The sequence below is a fragment of the Octopus bimaculoides genome, chromosome 2 (genome assembly GCF_046866305.1).
Source record: "Octopus bimaculoides isolate indiv1 chromosome 2, ASM4686630v1, whole genome shotgun sequence".
NCBI classification, from domain to species: domain Eukaryota; kingdom Metazoa; phylum Mollusca; class Cephalopoda; order Octopoda; family Octopodidae; genus Octopus; species Octopus bimaculoides.
In genome coordinates this window covers 186,164,405-186,183,064 of record NC_142929.1, presented here as the reverse complement: position 1 = coordinate 186,183,064, position 18,660 = coordinate 186,164,405, and the positions used below count along the sequence as shown (strand labels likewise).

Genomic DNA, 18,660 nt, shown 5'->3' with positions numbered 1-18,660 from the left:
CCATGCTAGCATGGGTTGGACGATCTGACTGAGGACTAGCAAGCCAGAAGGCTGCACCAGGCTCCAATCTGATTTGGCAGAGTTTCTACAGCTGGATGCCCTTCCTAACGCCAACCACTCAGAGAGTGTAGTGGGTGCTTTTACGTGCCACCGGCACAAGGGCCAGTCACACGGTACTGGCAACAAATAAAATAATAGAATCCAGGTCTAACCCCTGCCAGTATGGAAACCAGATGTGAAATGATAATAAAATCCAACTAAAAACACAACATAAATACATTGTTCTAGTGTAGACTTCAAAACCTTTATCAAAATCAGAGAACCAAGGTGGGGACTTTCTGTGACATTATCACAATTAGAGAACCAAGGAGAAGATATTATCAGAATCAAGAAACAAATGTGAAGACAGTATGTGATATACGTTTCAAATTTTAGCACAAAGCCAGCAATTTCAGAGGAGTGGGTAAGTTGATTATATCAACCCCAGTGATGAACTGGGACTTGTTTTAACAACTCCATAGGGTTGGCAGAATTTGAACACAGAATATAAAGACAAACGAAATGCTGGTATTTTGTCCAGTATGCTAACAGTTCTGCCAGCTCATTTGCCTTAAGACAGTCCATAATACTATCAAAACCAGGGGACCATAGAGGAAGCAGTGTATAATATTATCAAAACCAGGGAACCAAAGTGAAGGTAGTGCATGACATTATCAGAATTAGAGAACCAAGGTGAAGACAATGTGTGACAATAACAGAATGAGAAAAATTAAAGGGAAAACAGCATAGAATATTAGAATAGGTAGTTGAAAAATGGATTGAACTTGTAACCTTTCACTCCACGTTCCTTAGCAAGCCGAACATATTTTGAATCTGTGTCTTTAAAATATGGCCTTGATGGTTTTCCATCATACACGTTCATTCCAGGTACTTGAGACATTTGGTAAATTTACAGGTGATTTTTTCTAGATTAGATTTTTGGAATGGTGAATGATAAAACCAGGCTGCAACTGAAAAGGAAAAATAATAGAGTTTTTTTTATTTATTGAAAATAACTTAGTTTATACATGTTATTTAATAAATTATTCATTATAAGGTTACCTGTCCTTCCCAGTGACAAATTTATCCCCACTGAATGAAAACAACATACTCATTCATAGCCAAGAGTCAAGGTGAAGTTGGTATGGGTATGATTGTGGTGGTAGTCCGTGTTGGCAACATACAAGTTGACATGTTGTGGGGAGAGAGAACAACTAATGTTTTGGGCAACAGATTTTCTCAAAGAAACTCTGATTTCATCTAAAGTATTATTAATACAGAAATAAATTTATTTCTCAAACGCGTGATCAGAATAAATCATCCATATAATGCAGAAAAATACGTTACTGGCCAGCCATGAGACTCGAACTCATAGCGTCTTATGAAGCTAAATTTATAAGTTCTAAAATTGCTGAAGAATTTGTTGCTGGGCAATTTGGTTTAATGGTAAAACACTTGACATGTAATCACAGAGATGTGAGTTTAAGTCTCATGGCTGGCCAGTAACGTATTTTTCTGCAATATATGGATAATTTGTCCTGATCATGCTATTTATAGCATTATCACGCGTTTGAGAAATGAATTTATTTCTGTAGCTTACAATACATCTCAACGCTTCTAAAAAAAAAAACAAAAAAAACTTTGTTTACTTTCATCGTTAAAGTATTAATGACTCGAAACGCCTCAGGTAGAGAGACATTGTGAAATGTTGAATTAATAAAAAGATTGTGAAGTAATCCAGTATATGATTACTTTTGTTAGCATGAAGTACCGAGTTCAAATTACAGGAAGAGACATCATATGATTGATTGAAATTCTATAGCGGGGCAAAGAGTTCTCTCAACCGTTTAATGGTCAGAAAACTTGGAGAAGTTTCAGCAAGACACTGTAACAGCAGCAGGTGATAAAAGAAGGAAGAAAGCAGTAAAACAGCTTGTTAATATGTTATTGTTAATGAGTGTGTGTGTGAGAGAGTCATCAAGGAAGTTTTGAAGTAGTCACTTAGCCTGTTATAATATAGTTGAATAAATCGCTCTAGGGAGCAGTCTATAAACGTACGGACAGAATGTTATAGAATCACACCTCTCATCACCGACGTCACCAAAGTAAGATTGGTCATAGAATATGTATTGATTTCTAACAATAATATTGATTACTGTCCTTTGTGCAAGACAAATATGACTAAAGAAAAGATGTAAAAAAAAAATAACAACAATAACAATAACAATGAAAGAGAGAAGTCGTTGTTTGTAGTATCCATAGCAACACAATAAGGGCAGACATGGCAAAAAAAATTATTCTATGACTATATCCTAATTGCATGTACCTATACATAATACAATATATATATATATATATATATATATATATATATATATATATATATATATATATATATATATATATATATATACATCATCATCGTTTAACGTCCGCTTTCCATGCTAGCATGGGTTGGACGATTTGACTGAGGACTGGTGAAACCGGATGGCAACACCAGGCTCCAATCTAAATTTGGCAGAGTTTCTACAGCTGGATGCCCTTCCTAACGCCAACCACTCAGAGATACATACATATATATATATATACATATGTATATATATATACATACATATATATACATACATATATATACATACACATATATATATATATATATATATATATATATATTATGAGGATGGGGAAATGAGGTGTGTTAGTGTATATGGGGTGGGGTACATCTATGCATCATTGTTGCCATTATGGTGTGTCCTCCCTCATGGTCTGTAATTTTTTAGCAGTTCAACAAATAGATCAATAAAATTGATAGCAAACTAAGTAGATAGATATTAGTGTTGATATAATTGACTTAACTCTTGAAGATAGTGCTTTAGGACTGTTACAATCCAATTACTGAATCCAGCAAAAGGAATAGTCTGAGGTTCCCCAGTCCAGCATGAAACCACAGACCACTGTCAAGTATTGAACTTCCTAGTTTTAAGATTAATCTCTCGTCTACAAATATCTTCCATAGAAACCATGCAAAATCAGACTGGAGCCTGGTGCAGCTCTCCGGCTTACCAGTTCCAGTCAAGCCATCTAACCCATGCCAGTATGGAAAGCGGATGCTAAATGATCATGATGATACACACACACACACACACATACACAAATGTATGTATACATATCTATTTTTTGTTTGTTTCATTCGGTATTTTTCTCAATTGCCATCCTTGTATACTCAATATAAGCAGATTAGAATAGAGAATAGAAGAGAGGATAAATAAACAGAAGCTGGGTTATAGAGATGAATGATGCAGAGGTGAGAAGGTATTAAAAAATGGGTCAGACAGCAGGTGTAGACTCAACAAGGATACGTTGAACAAGAGACCCAAATGCAAATGTACTCAGTCTCCATCACAACTACTATTTTAATGTTCAATTTGCTTTGCCTGTAGAGGTGAGGGGGGTGCAGTTCTTCAGTACTGTCTGTCACCAATCATTGCAACCCACTGTCATCTCTTCCCCATGTATTCTTGGATGTCCATTTTCTATAAGTTGCCTCTCACACACACACATATTTTAATGTATACTACATTCTAGTGGAGGTGCAATGGCCCAGTGGTTAGGGCAGCGGACTCGCGGTCATAAGATCGCGGTTTCAATTCCCAGACCGGGCTTTGTGAGTGTTTATTGAGCGAAAACACCTAAAGCTCCACAAGGCTCCGGCAGGGGATGGTGGCGAACCCTGCTGCACTCTTTCACCACAACTTTCTCTCACACTTACTTCCTGTTTCTGTTGTGCCTGTAATTCAAAGGGTCAGCCTTGTCACACTGTGTCACGCTGAATATCCCGGAGAACTACGTTAAGGGTACACGTGTCTGTGGAGTGCTCAGCCACTTGCACGTTAATTTCACGAGCAGGCTGTTCCATTGATCGGATCAACTGGAACCCTCGTCGTCGTAACCGACGGAGTGCCAACCACTACATTCTCAGAGTGGTTGGCGTTAGGAAGGGCATCCAGCTGTAGAAACCTTGCCAGATCAAATCAGAGCCTGATACAGCCTCCCATCTTGCCAGTTCCTAGTCAAACCATCCAACCCATGCCAGCATGGAAAGCAGATGTTAAACAACGACGACGATGATGATGATGATGTATATAAATGTCGGATATTCTTTTGGCAAAGGATCTAAAGGTTCAGTTGCAGTTTGGGAGTAGGGGTATATACACATGCACTCAAACATTGCATTTTAAGAGCTATTCCCTATACTCTTCTATCTCTACCTTTCTACAAGGAATATACCCTGATCTTTGAAAATACACTACAGTGTGACCTATCTCCAAGAAGGATCACCTACCTTACTCTGTCAAGTATTGCCCCGTTACACTTATTTCCAATATCTCTAAGGAAATCGAGATAACCATTAACAATGACATTCTCCAACACTTTGCATCTCTCTCTCTCTCTGTCTCTGGCAGCAGCTCTAGAAAGATTGTCTGGCTATTAGACAGAAGTCTCCCTTGTTGGTTCATATACACACATATATATATAAGACAACAGGGTATGACTTGAAGGGAATTTTGCAGTTATTTCTATCAATTCTAGCTATCATGTATATATTATCATCAATGCATTTATAAGCTCCTTCAGTAGCTTATAAATGGAGGGAGATTCAGCCATTGTTTCCACTAGGACTGGCCACCATATAAAGCTCTCCCATGTTGGCTCATACATATATGTATGTATGTATGTGAATAATACACAAGACTAAAAAGTGTGGTCAGAGGGAGATTTCAGTTATTTTAACCCCAGGTCTGTGCTCTATAGATTCAGCAGAAGTGAACAAGATGGATTCAATAACTGCAGGATAGTTGCCAAACTTCTGCATTTGTTTTTGCAGATCTTACTTGGGTTTAATGATGTTGATGATGAAGTAATGCTATTTTTGTGAGAATATTTTTTATGAATAATATTATTATTTAATCAAGGTAGGAAAAGCAGCAATCATCACTCCAGTTAGGGCACTCAAGGCTAGTAGAGACCTGGCCTGAAAGCTTGCATCAAAATGGACATAGCTAGAGTAATGCAAAGACCAGTGTTGCTTTTATGTGCTTGTCTAGATCAGGGGTTCTTGACAGACCCCTTTGTTTGCTATTTTATTCTGGTAGATCCCCACAGCTATTCGATGTTTAAAAACTAGTTTCATAGAAACTTCTTTCAAAATTCCCATTTTGTTTTTCACACATTAACTTGTGTAGGTTGAACTATGTAAAATGTTAGAGAAAGAAACCTAGCTCTTGCTTGAAATACATACCAATACATACATCTAAAGCAAAATTTTTTCAAGGTTACATAATATATTATTGTGGATCCTGAAGTTACTATTTTGCAGCATGGGCTCTCAAAAATCTTATATGGACCCTCAGGGGCCACATGGACCCTGGTTGAGAACCACTGGTCTAGATCAAGGGTTCTTAACCATTTTTTATATATGGACTCTTTGATTCTTATTTTATGCCACTAAATCCCCATAACTATTTGATGTTTAAAAATTCCTATTATTCTGTTGTGTCTGGGGAAAGTCATTTTCTTTTCGTGCCTTATCATTTAACACACTCACCAGTAAAATTTCCACTTATTCCTTTTTTTTTTTTGTTTATTTTATAAAAATATAAAAATTAAAATTAAAAAATATAAAAATAAGGAATAAGTGGAAATTTTACCGGTGCGTGTGTTAAATAAGGCACGAAAAGAAAATGACTCTCCCCAGACACAGCAGAATATGCTTCAACACACGAACTCACATAAAGAATCTTGCAAACCAAATCCCAAAACGAAATCCTATTATATTTTTATAATTAAATATTGTTAAAATATTTTATGAATTGTAGAAGCATAACTAGTTTATTGCATATAAATTTTAACAACAAAATCTTATATGGACCTCCATAATGTTGTTGAGATGATGTTGCAGATGTGCATAGACTAAGTGGGTGTAACATTGTTGTTAACAATATATTGTAATAATGTTGTGAAGTGTTAATGTTGTGTCTAGACAGAGTGGGGGATAGTGTTGTTAAGATGGTGTTGGAGTTATTTTCTAAGGTGTTGTAGATGTGCCTGGGCTCTGCGAGAGAGACACAACATTGGTAGGATAATGTTGTTGTGTTCTGTGGTGTTCTAGATGTAGAGAAGTGGAGAAAAGTGTGTTAAAATGGTACTGTGAAGTTTTTTTAGATGTGTCTAAATTGTGCAAGAGTTGGTATTGTTTGGATGGTGTTGTAGTTTAGTTCTTGTGTGTTATAGATGTCTGGATAGAAAGAGAAAGTGTTATCAGAATGTTGTAGCCATGTGATGTAGTTGTTGTCTTTGAGGTTGATGAAATGGTGTTGTGAGGTGTTGTAGATATGTCTGGTTATACAAGTGGTCTGGAGTGTGAGTACTCTGTATGTATGGGCTGTGATGTATATTTGGTATGTGTTGCATGTGGTGTGTGTGTGTGTGTGTTTATGGTATGGTTTACATGCAGGATTGGGCACAAGTTCTACAAGTGCTCTGTATGTATGGCACACAGGAGGTTATCTGTACATGGTGTGTCTGACGCATGTATGTGCACGTGTACATCTGTTTTTATATGGTACACATGTATAAATATTGTATACTTTACATGTGTGTGTGTGTGTGAGAGATGCACATGTATGTATGGTGCCCACATTTCATATATGTAAATGGGTGTGAATTATTTGCATGTGTTTGTGCACGCATTTCTAAAGTGTGTGTATGTATGTATGGTGTACACATTACATGTATTGTGTGTGTGTGTGTGAAATCCAGTGTGAAATACTAATCCAGTAATCCTATAGATATAGATGCAGACACTCACAACACATACACACAAACACAATACAGGCACTGCACACCTACATAACCAGATACATATAGGCATACATAACAAGTGAACTAACAGACATATGAGCAGCTGAAGATCTATGTGATCTATGAAATAGCAGCTAAATCTCTCACAAATCACACCCTACTGTCCTAAACAAAGAGGAACACATTAGATAATGTAACGTCAGATAGACCAATATCTAAAAGCAAGAGGGACTGGTCATAGACGGAATACTGTTCAGTATAGACCTGTTCAATCAACAACTGCACTCGAGTCAAACGACATACACATATACAAAAGAGGATATAGAACAATACTCGAGATAATAGACAGTCATACACAATAGTAATAATATACACAAATATATAAGAGATAATAGACACACATACAACATATACATATATATATATATATATATATATATATATATATATATATATATATATATATATATATATAGAGAGAGAGAGAGAGAGAGAGAGAGAGAGAGAGAGAATGATCGTAAATGACTTTACTGTTTTGAATTGAAATATATACTTAATGACTAATTGTTATGTAGGTTTATCTGAAAGAAAATGCCAAATTTTGTTCCAAATTATTTCAGTTATTTTAAGGAACAAACTAACAGTATTTGTGTCATATTTTATTTTAGTTCATTTGTTGTGTCGTTACACTACATTCGGTACTATGTTGCAATAAATAATAAGTTTTTGGGAGAATAGTTTTATTTCTAATTTGTCGAAATCTAGTTTTTTTTTTTTAATTTTAACTTAACTTTTACTTTTTATCTTTCACTTATTTCAGTCATTAGATTGCGGTCATGCTGGGGCACTGCCTTGAAGGATTTTAGACGACTGACTTGATCCCAGTACTTTTTCTAAGCTTGGTACTTATTCTATTGTTTTCTTTTGCTGAACCGCTAAGTTACAGGGACATAAACACAACACCAGTTGTCAAGCAGTGGTGGTGGTGGAACAAACACATGCACAATGACACACATACACAATGGGCTTCTTTTAGTTTCTGCCTGCCAAATCCACTCACAAGGCTTTGGTCAGCACAAGGCTATAATAGAAGGCACTTGCCCAAGGTGCCTCGTAGTGGGATTGAACCTGGAACTATGTGGTTAGGAAGCAAACTTCTTACCACACAGCCACGCCTGCACTTCTTTTATCAGTTACATATAAACTTCAAACTATTCAGATCTATGGTGTTAGTAAAAATATAAAATTTGAGTCAGTCTTAAAAATCAAAAAAAAGGGTCCGAGTTCAAATGCTGCCGAGGTCCACTTTGCCTTTCATCTTTTCAGGGGTTGACAAAATAAGTATCAGCTGAGCACTGGGATCAATGTAATCAACTTACCCCTTCCCTGAAATTGCTGGCCTTGTGCCAAAATCTGAAACCAATAGTACAGATGCTATCTCATTTAATCTCCTTGGTCTAAATATAGTTTTCTTTTTCAGGTGAATCATTTATGAGGTGAGGCTGTGTGGTTAAAAAACCTGCTTTCCAACCATTTGGTCTCAGGTTCAATCCTACTGTGTGGCACCTTGGGCCACTAGCGTAGCTAGAGTGTGTGCCACCTGGAGCAGCCCTTCTGTTAGCTTCTCCCCCGGACCCTACAAAAAGCACATATTGCCTACAGCAATAGCCTACAACAGGATTGAAAAGTGCTGACTCTTTAAAAGTGCCACCCGGGGTGGACCTACCCCCACCCCTCAGCTACGCTAGTGCTTTGGGCAAGCGTCTTCTACTACAGACTCGGGCTGACCGAAGCTTTGTGAGTAGATCTGACAGATGAAAACTGAAAGAATATGTGTGCGCGCGTGTGTGTGAGAAAGAGGAGAGAAGGGGAGGGAGAGAGAGAGGGAGGAAGGAAGAGAGAGAGTGTGTGTGTGCGTGCGTGTGTATCCTTCTGCAGACATTACGTGATGGTTGTAAACGATCATCATCATCGAATAAGCAAAGCTGTTTGTTTCCAGTCTTCCGCGAAGAACATGTTTAGCTATGGGAGAATACCACCTTGCTTGGAAGCAGTTAAGGATTAGCAACAGGAAGAGCATCCTGCCATAGAAAATATGCCTCAACAAATTCCATCTGACCCATGCAAGCATGGAAAAACGGACGTTAAATGATATGATGATTTTATATATATATATATATATATATATATATATATATATACACATGCATACATACATACATACATACACGCACACAGAGCAGAGATAATACGATGATATATATATATATATATATATATGTATATATATATATATATATATATATATATATGTATATATATATATATATTTCTGTGGTATATGTATTATATATGTGTATTACTCGTATATATATACATATATATATATATATATACGAGTAATACACATATATAATACATATACCACAGAAAACATGAACAGACACATTACACCACACACTCAAAACTAGACACAACACAGACGTAACCATATACACATATACAAGTGTAAGTAAATTTGCGCATGAACGCACAAGTGTAATGACATTCGAACACGCAGAAAGGTGAGAGGTATAGCCATACTCGCACATATTTGCGTATAATATGCAGGTGTAGCCGCACCCATACATACGCATATTGATACATAAAATTATAACCACACTCACACATATATATGTACATTAGTAAAATCTTAACCAGACATGCAGATAACATACACACACACATATACACATATTTGTAAGCGTACACAAATATACAGGTGTGAATACTCTTGTATTTTAATACATATACAAATTTAACCACACTCGCACATATACATACATTTAGGAATGAACTAACAAACTCGCACGTATACAGGTGTAAGGTGGGGAATTACTTTATATATCCCAGGGGCAACAAAAACAGGGAAAGTTAGAATGCAGTGCATTATGATACCGAGAAGGGGGTTATTATTGACAGAATTTAATCTGATGATATCAGTGGTATTTATTATATAGACCATAGCGGAATGAAAGCCGGCGATATGGCAAATCCGGCACTGCAGTTTGGTTATCTTACATGCAGCGAAGCACCTAGTCCGGTGACTGTCAAATTGATAGTGGTCACAAGTCTTGATGTAAGGATACATATTTTGATGGTGGCGGTGGTGATGAAGCTGTAGATTAAAGATGACTCCAATACCTGGAAGTAGGGATTGAATTCTCAGGAGAGTTGCACATTCTTGCAGTCTCATGGTATATTCTGGCCGTAATTTGTTTTCAAGTCTAATAATATCCACCCAGAAGGCGCTATGACAGTTTGAAGTTGTAAAACGATTATGTACAGGGATGGCTTAAACGTTCTTATACGAACTGCCCTGCACGGGTTCCAGATACAAACTTCGTTTTTAAGTGATCTAAGCTAAAACGTTCCATCAAAATTACATGTTAACTTATGTTCTAAACACCAGTTAATAATTGCAGTTATTTTCTGAAATTCTTCATTATTTTCCAAATTAACTGCCACAAAAGCAATATATTCCAGTTACTGATGCCAGAGTAGTAGGTTTGTCATAATAACCCTTGACAACCAGCACTAAACCCCCACTGCGACACACACTGGCAGAGTATGAGATCAACCTCTAAATGGTTAACTCCACTCGATACAGATAGCAATCAAATCTCCCTCAAATAACACTCTACCGTTTATGAAAAGGGCACACGTTCGTTAATGTGATCCTTACTTCCTAGCGCAGGAAAAAGACAGGGTGGTCACGGCTCGTTTGACTGATCCATAGGTCTGCTCGATTAGAGCTGACACGGGCCTAAAACGACAATCATTGTTTACAACCCCACTACTGCATAAGCTTAGGACATGACTGAACATGATTTCTGGACCTTTAACATGATATAACAATAAAGTGACGGGCGAGAAGAAAGACATCAACCTGTCACCAACGGGATTTGAACTTAAGACCTTAAAAGTACGTAACTAAATGCCACTATGTATTTGGTCCTATGTCGTACCAATTTTGCCATCTACCCCACTTAAGTTTCAATTTTGAGGAAAGGGGACTTGTCGATTACATTGACTGTAGTTTTTATTACTTGATTTTATCAACCCCGGAAAGCGAAACTAAGTAACGCAAAATATTTTCTTCGACGCTCTAACGATTCTGCCAATTCCAGTAATGATTTCTGACAAAACCGTAACCTTTGGAAGGAAGGAGAGGGGGGGAGGGTTGTAGTCGATCACATCGATTCAGATTGATACTTATTTTATTGATATCGAAAGGGAAAGTCGACTTCGATACCACTTGAACTCGCACGGTAAAGGGACTCGTTTAAGTACCGCAAGATATTTATCAGGCGCTCTACCAATTCTGCCAATAATGAGAATATTTATATTTAATTTGTCGTTTTTTTTTCTTCTTCTTCTTCATATTGATATAAATTAGGGATTTCATAAAATATATTGAGGATGACAACGATGATGATATGAATGATAATGTTAATGATGCTGATGATGATGGTGGTGGTGGCGGTGGTGGTGGTGATGATATCGATGATAACGACGGTGGAGGTGGGGGTAATTGTAACGGTAATGAATGATTTTAGAGGGTAAAATGACCAACAGGTTTAAGCCGAGAGCGGAGTGAGACTTCAGTTACAAGATGTAGCGTACTGTATTACTGGTACTAATGTCATTTCATGTCTAACAGTGATTGATGGTAAATAGTGTAGCGGCAGTAGTAGAAATGATAATCAATGTGGTGGTGGTGGTGGATTGATAGTAGCGGGGTGGTAGTGATGGTGGTGGCGACGGTAGCTGCCGTAGTAACACAGACTGATGTACAATACATACGATGACGGTGATGATGATGAGGAATACCCGTAATGGTGACGATGTTAATGATGATGATTGTGATAATGTCAGCAACAGTTAAGAAGACAACAGATACAAACTGTCTTACCTCCTCATTCGAATCATCGGCGTCTGTCGTTCATTGCAGCTCCTGCTGATGTACGAGAATGAATAGTGGGGAGAGATAAAAGAGAGGAGGAGGAGGCAGACAGAGAGCTAGAGTGGGAGGAGATACTATAAAGTAATATGAGAGAGAGAGAGAGGCAAGGGAGTGTAAAAGGCAAAAAAGAGAGATATAGAAAGTGAGCGTGAAGGTGAAGTGAAAGAGAGAGTTTGTATAGTGAGGGGGATAAAAGAAAAGAGGAATAAAGTAGGAGAAAAATCAGAGAGGGTGGGAAAAAAATGAATGAGAGAGAGAGAGAGACAGAGAAAAAGTAGATGAAGATAGAGAGGGAAATAAGACGACAATGAGAGATAGAAAGGGATAGATATATGCGACTAGATAGAGTGAGTAAATGAGGAATGAGAAAGGTAGATGATACAGAAGGAGAGAGATACAGAGAGCAAAGAAAGAGAATAGGGTAGGAGAAAAAGAAAGGGTATTTACGGAATAAGAGAGGGGGATAAAAGAGCAGTTAGTAAAGAGGTAGAGGGGGAGTGAGAGTGAGAAATAGGAAGCGAGAGAGTATAAAAATACAAAGAGTGAGTAAATGAACAGAAGCAGTTAAAGAGAGAATGGGAGGAAGCCAAAACAGCTGAGGTGGGGAGAGAAGTCAGATGCCATAGCAACACTGCAGACCAGAGAAGTATTGCGTGTAAAGGGAGGAAGGGAGGATGAAAAGAAGAGAGAGAAAGAGAAAGTGTAAGTGAAAGTAAAAGAGTAATAATGCAACGGCAAAATATTGGAAGAGGATGCAAGAGAGAGGGAGTGAGGTAGAGAGAGAGAGAGACAGTGAGAAAAGGGATGTTACGGAGAGAGAGAACAGGTGAAAAAGAAAAAGGTAAAAACAGGAGAGACATGTGAATATTGTTGTTTAGCCACAGGTCAGCTCTAATTGAGCAGATCTATGGTCAAAAAGCAGTCGAGCTATGAACATCCCATTTGAGGGAGATTTGACTGCTATTTCTAGCACGTAGAGGTAGAAGCGAACGCAAACGAGAAAAAGAGGGGATCATCGAAAAGTAAAGCAGGAGAGAGGGGAATATATGAAAAAGGAGATGAAGTATGAGGGATATTCGCTGAATATATAAGGGAGAAGGAGGAAGGGGAGACATTTCTAGAAATAACATGGGTAATTGGATAGAATAAGCGTGGATTACACACGATTCGGTGTTGTAGTAGATTACAACTACTACTACTACTACTACTACTACTACTACTACATACACACACAAAGAGGTGTAATCGCACAACAGGCAAAATTGTTTATGAATGACATTGATGATGATAGTAGTAGTAGTAGTAGTAGTAGTAAGGGCGAACTTTTAAAAAAATTGAATCATTGCAATAAATCTTTGTCGACTCCGAAGGACTTAAAACGAGTGGTTTGCAACCGGGGCCCATATAAGATTTTGTTGTTAAGGAATTTATCGTTTATGTTTCATTTGTTTCAGTCGTTACACTGTGGCCATGCTGGGGCACTGCCTTGAAGAATTTTTAAGCGAATTATTTTGAAAGCCTACTACTTATTCTATTGGTGTCTTTTGCTGAACCGCTAAGTTACAAAGACGTAAATACCAGACGAGGGACAAACACAGATACACACACACACATTTTGTATTTCATGTATTAATATAGTAAAACTTTATGTATATTGAGCTAACTTGCTTATCCCTACATATATATATATATATATATATATATGTATATATATTATATTATATACGACGGGCTTCTTTCAGTTTCCGTCTACCAAACTCACTATGGTCGGCCCGAGGCGATAGAAGACAACAGTAGGATTTTTTTTTTAATATCGAATGGCTGTATATGTCCAGTAGAGTAAAGTAGAAATCAAAGGGATCCATAGGAGAAAAAAGGATTCAGCACCGCTTGTTTAAGCAGCCGACATCCGGCGGGATGTGAACACGGAACGGAAGTAAAAATATTTCTGTCCCGTCCCTTCGTCGTTGTGTGTGTGCACGCGCGCGTGTAGGAGTGTTCGCACGTGCGTGCATACTTTCTATTTCTTTTACTTGTTTCAGTCTTTTGACTGCGGCCATGCTGGAGCACTGCCTTTAGTCGAGCAAATCGACCCCAGGACTTATTCTTTGGAAGCCTAGTACTTATTCTATCGGTCTCTTTGCCGAACCGCTAAGTTATGGAGACGTAAACACACCAGCATCAGTTGTCAAGCGATGTTGGGGGAACAAACACAGACACAAACATATACACATACATACATATGTATGTATATATATATATATATATATATATATATATATATATATATATATATATACGACGGACTTCTTTCAGTTTCCATCTACCAAATCCACTCACAGGGCTTTGGTCGGCCCGAGGCTATAGTAGAAGGCACTTGCCCATGAGACTGAACCCGAAACCATGTGGTTGGTAACCTTCACTTTTCTTTAATTAGAATTCTTCTCAGAAGGAGGAAGTTTGTTTCTAACAAGAAACAAAAAGTTTAGTTATTGAAATTTGGATGACATCAACGATAATTCTTATATGCTAAACTTAAGGAAAGTCTTGCGTATTTTTATTGTTCCACTTACAAATTGCATTTATAAAGTGCGTGATTGCCGGTTTCTTCGCTTGCAATTCCTAACTTTTCCGTATTGTCACGTACACATTTCCTAACATAACCAAGTGCATCAATGATTATCGGTATATATAAATAATATAATATAATGTTTGTTTGTATGTACGTATGTATGTAAAATAGAGTGGCGGCGCAATGGCCCAGTGGTTAGGGCAGCGGACTCGCGGTAATAGGATCGTGGTTTCGATTCCCAGACCAGGCGTTGTGAGTGTTTATTGAGCAAAAACACCTAAAAAGCTCCATGAGGCTCCAGCAGGGGATGGTGGCGAACCCTGCTGTACTCTAACACCACAACTTTCTCTCACTCTTACTTCCTGTTTCTGTTGTGCCTGTAATTCAAAAGGGTCAGCCTTGTCACACTGTGTCACGCTGAATATCCCCGAAAACTACGTTAAGGGTACACGTGTCTGTGGAGTGCTCAGCCACGAGCAGGCTGTTCCGTTGATCGGATCAACTGGAACCCTCGACGTCGCAAGCGACGAAGTGCCAACAATGTATGTATGTATAATCAGACAAGTATGTATAATAGAGCAATTTCAGGTTCGAAGCAGTTGTCCATCCATAATTATTCTCTCTGTTGCTGATTTTGGAAGAGATATTCACATCTACAGGAAAGCTGACTTCTATGACGATGAATATGATTTCTCTTTTCTGTCCCGGATTATAACTTCTACTTAGTAAAAGTTTTGATGGGAATATTCCTTGTGTTAAAATGTATGTATACAATAGCCGAGGTATTGTTTATATTTCTCTTTGGGCAGCTTTCACTGTTGATGGCGCTGTATATTGTTTTCGCAATATCATGTCGCAGTAGCAGATAAGTATTCGATGACGTTTTCGGGTTGCTGATAATTATGTGTGTTATGTCCTCTGCAGAAGAGTGCCGTAACCGACCTTTGCTGTTGCATCTTCGGAGTTTAAAGGTATCGCTGTCGCTGTTTATTCATTAGGTATTTCGTAGGTATGTATACATGTGGATACGTATCTATGTATGTATGCATGCACGCGCGCACACACAGACAGATGACAGATAGATAAATAAATAGATACAAGGATATAGCTCTCTATCTATCAATATATAAATGTACGTATATATACATATTCATACATATATATATATATAGAGAGAGAGAGAGGGGGGGAGGGGCAAACATACATTATATTATATATATTTATTTATGTGTTTTAGCCAAGTGGCTGCGGTCATGCTGTATATAAATATGACTATATGTGTGTGTGTGCTTGCTGTCTGTCTGTATGTATGTATGTATGCATGTATGTATGCATGTATGTATGCATGTATGTATGCATGTATGTATGCATGCATGTATGTGGTGATGAGGATGATTGTTTGACACTCTGCAGGACGAAAAATAAGATCTGTCAAAGGGCGGAAGAGCTCATGAGCAGTCAACAGCCATTCAACAATATGTGTCCATGTGTATGTAAGCATATATGTATGCGCGGGGACATGGAAATACCTTGGTTGGTGCCCAGATGCGCGCTTGACTCACTGGGAGTGGAAGGCCCCTTTGTTGTTGTCACAACGTCTCTCTAGGAGAGGAAAGCTCTGAGAGAAAACCTGTGACACTGACAAATATTCGATGATGTAGACTAGTTCTTCTTTTAGAGTTTATGTTGTCCCTGTTCAGAGAGTGGGATTAAATTTATGCAAATCCTTTCCCCACTGAAAAAAAAAAAAATCATTATCCACAGGCATCGCTTGAAAAAAAAAAAAAGGAAGAACTATGACAAAAATGGCTGGTCGAAGCTTTCGCATGTGTGGAAGTTTTGATCAATCGATGGCAATACTCGATTCTAGGTTTCAGCCATCATGTACGTAAACATTTATTTATTTATTTTTCTGAATCATTCTACACAATCTCAGATCATTTATTTATTGTTCTGAATTATTCTGCACTATCTGAGATCATTGCATCTTTCTCTGACAAAAGGTTTCAACTCGAAACGTTTAACTTCTCCATTTCCTTACCACATAGTAATATATTCCACTCTGTAAAATTTCTTTTATGATATTTAAATCTAGCGCTCTATCGTTATCCACTAACCTTACCCCTACTTTTTTCTTTTACTTGCTGAGTTTGGAGGAAAGGGCAGTGCCCACGGCCTTTAAAAGTCTTCTGAGATCAGTGAGTTTGGTATTAACTTCAGTCGAAACTACTTCAAATCAAAACTTACTGAAAGGACATGAACAAGGAGAAGTTTCCAGAAATTCTGGGTAGGAAGGACTGGACATAGTGGTTAGTATAGGATCAGATGGGGTAAACAAGGTTGACGGGAGGTGGTGAAAAGAGTAAGTCGAGGTATCTGAATGATAAAAGTACGAAACCAGCCAGCTGTGAAGAACAGAGGCCATTATAGTCGCGAAAAAAAGAGAGGAAATAGCATGTGTGTAGGCTAAAGGTTGGAGCGACTCCGTTAGCGATTGAATCCTTTCTATTATAATCACAAAGCCTGAAATTTGGGGAGGGGAGAGGATGAATCAATTAGATCGATCCCAGTACTTGACTGGAACTTATTTTAACAACCATGAAAGAATGAAAGGCAACGTCGACTTCTGCGGAATTTGAATTTAAAACGTAAAGACGGACGAAATGCCACTAAGCATTTTGTCCAGCGTACTAACGATTTTGCTACCTCGCCGTCTTCGTTAGTGATTGAATACAAATCAGTCGAATGCAGACGTGTTGGTGACAGAATAGGAACCAACATTTGTGCCGTAAACCATCTGCCATTTCTGTGGTGCCCGACTCCCCTTGATGCTCTAAGCACGTGCTTAATTTGCTAATCCAGCGCTGGATACTGGAAGAGCCATAGAGGAAGGTAGTGGTCAAAACAACTACATCTATGATCATAGATTGTTGTTGAAAAAGTACGAGGCAAAAACCAGCGAGCAAAGTGTGTGGGGGGGGGGGGACATAAACCACACCCATAAAACATAAATAACGAAACAAAAATATCAAAAATCTAAGAATAAGCAAGACTAGCAAGGGACATAAATCCAATAAGATCAGTTAACTGAATCTCTGGAAAACAAAACACGATCAACACACAATTACATCGTCTTTAATACAAGTAAAAAAATAATAAAGCGGTTAGCTTATCTTGGAACTGAATCCACCACTTGCTTTTAGATTTGAAACATCACAAGAGAGAATTTTTATTTACATATCTGAGACCCTACCGTACTCGAGGGGGTGCTGAAAAGTTCCTGACTTTGAGTAAAAGAAAATATAAGAGGATCAGTTAATTATGATTTTATTCTTCAACATATTCCGCTATCAGATTCACACACTTATTGTAGCGGTTCTTCAGTTTTTTCTAAGCCTTGTAAAAGAACTCGGAAGGTTGGGCCTCCAACCGGGCCTTTCGCGACACCTTTAAAGCCAGAAAGTTTGCTGCACCCCCTCGTATGTACTTAATAAACAGATCATTTCACTGACACATTTTTCACAGTTGTTTCACTAAAAATTAAAATCCACTTAGACACGAGTGAAGAACAGTTTGTTGCTAGAGTAAACACCAACCTGTTCAGACATATCTACGACACTATTCTAAAGATGTTGTCTCTTTACTCGGTCGAGACATGTACGACACCCTCACAACACTACTGTGACACGATCCTAACAACACTTATCACTCTCTTTCTCACACACAGGTTTAGACACATCTACAACACACTACAACTTCTGCAATGCCCACCAAATCGCTTCTACAACACTACAAAATATTACTACGACATCCCGGAACACTACTACAACACCCCCAGAATACTACTACAATATCCTAGGACACTACAGAATACTACTATAATATTACAAGATACTTCTACAATATCCTAGAACATTATCGCAACACTATAGAAAATTACTAGAATAGCTCAGAACACTTCTACAATATCTTACATTGTTGTAACACTACAGAAGACGGATCTTTTTTAAAACGGGGGCTACATTTTTCATTAATGTTTTACGTAGTGTTTTTGGTACCGAAAGACTTTCAAACTTCGTATACTTATCTATTTTGTGTTATAGAACAGAAAAATATTTTTGTATTCGAATTTATTTCATGTAAAAAATTGTCTTATTTCGATAATTTCAACCAATCACTGACA

General features: G+C 37.8%; 1 protein-coding gene across 3 annotated transcripts in view; it reads right to left on the bottom strand.

Annotated features, from left to right (window-relative positions):
• LOC106883890 (uncharacterized) overlaps window positions 1–12,989 on the bottom strand; it is a 19,450-nt gene extending 6,461 nt beyond the window's left edge. Inside the window, exons 1-2 of one of the 3 annotated variants that reach the window (XM_014935031.3) lie at window positions 11,855–12,989; window positions 832–1,010 (exon numbers count right to left, since the gene is read on the bottom strand). In XM_014935031.3, coding sequence (XP_014790517.1) covers window positions 832–940 — 109 coding nt within the window. In that variant the 5' untranslated portion in view covers window positions 941–1,010; window positions 11,855–12,989. Of the gene's footprint in view, window positions 1–831; window positions 1,011–1,101; window positions 1,125–2,097; window positions 2,120–11,854 lie in introns of those variants that run through there. The other 2 variants (XM_089348186.1, XM_089348185.1) reach the window with 2 other exon arrangements.
• Window positions 12,990–18,660: the final 5,671 nt, after the last annotated feature.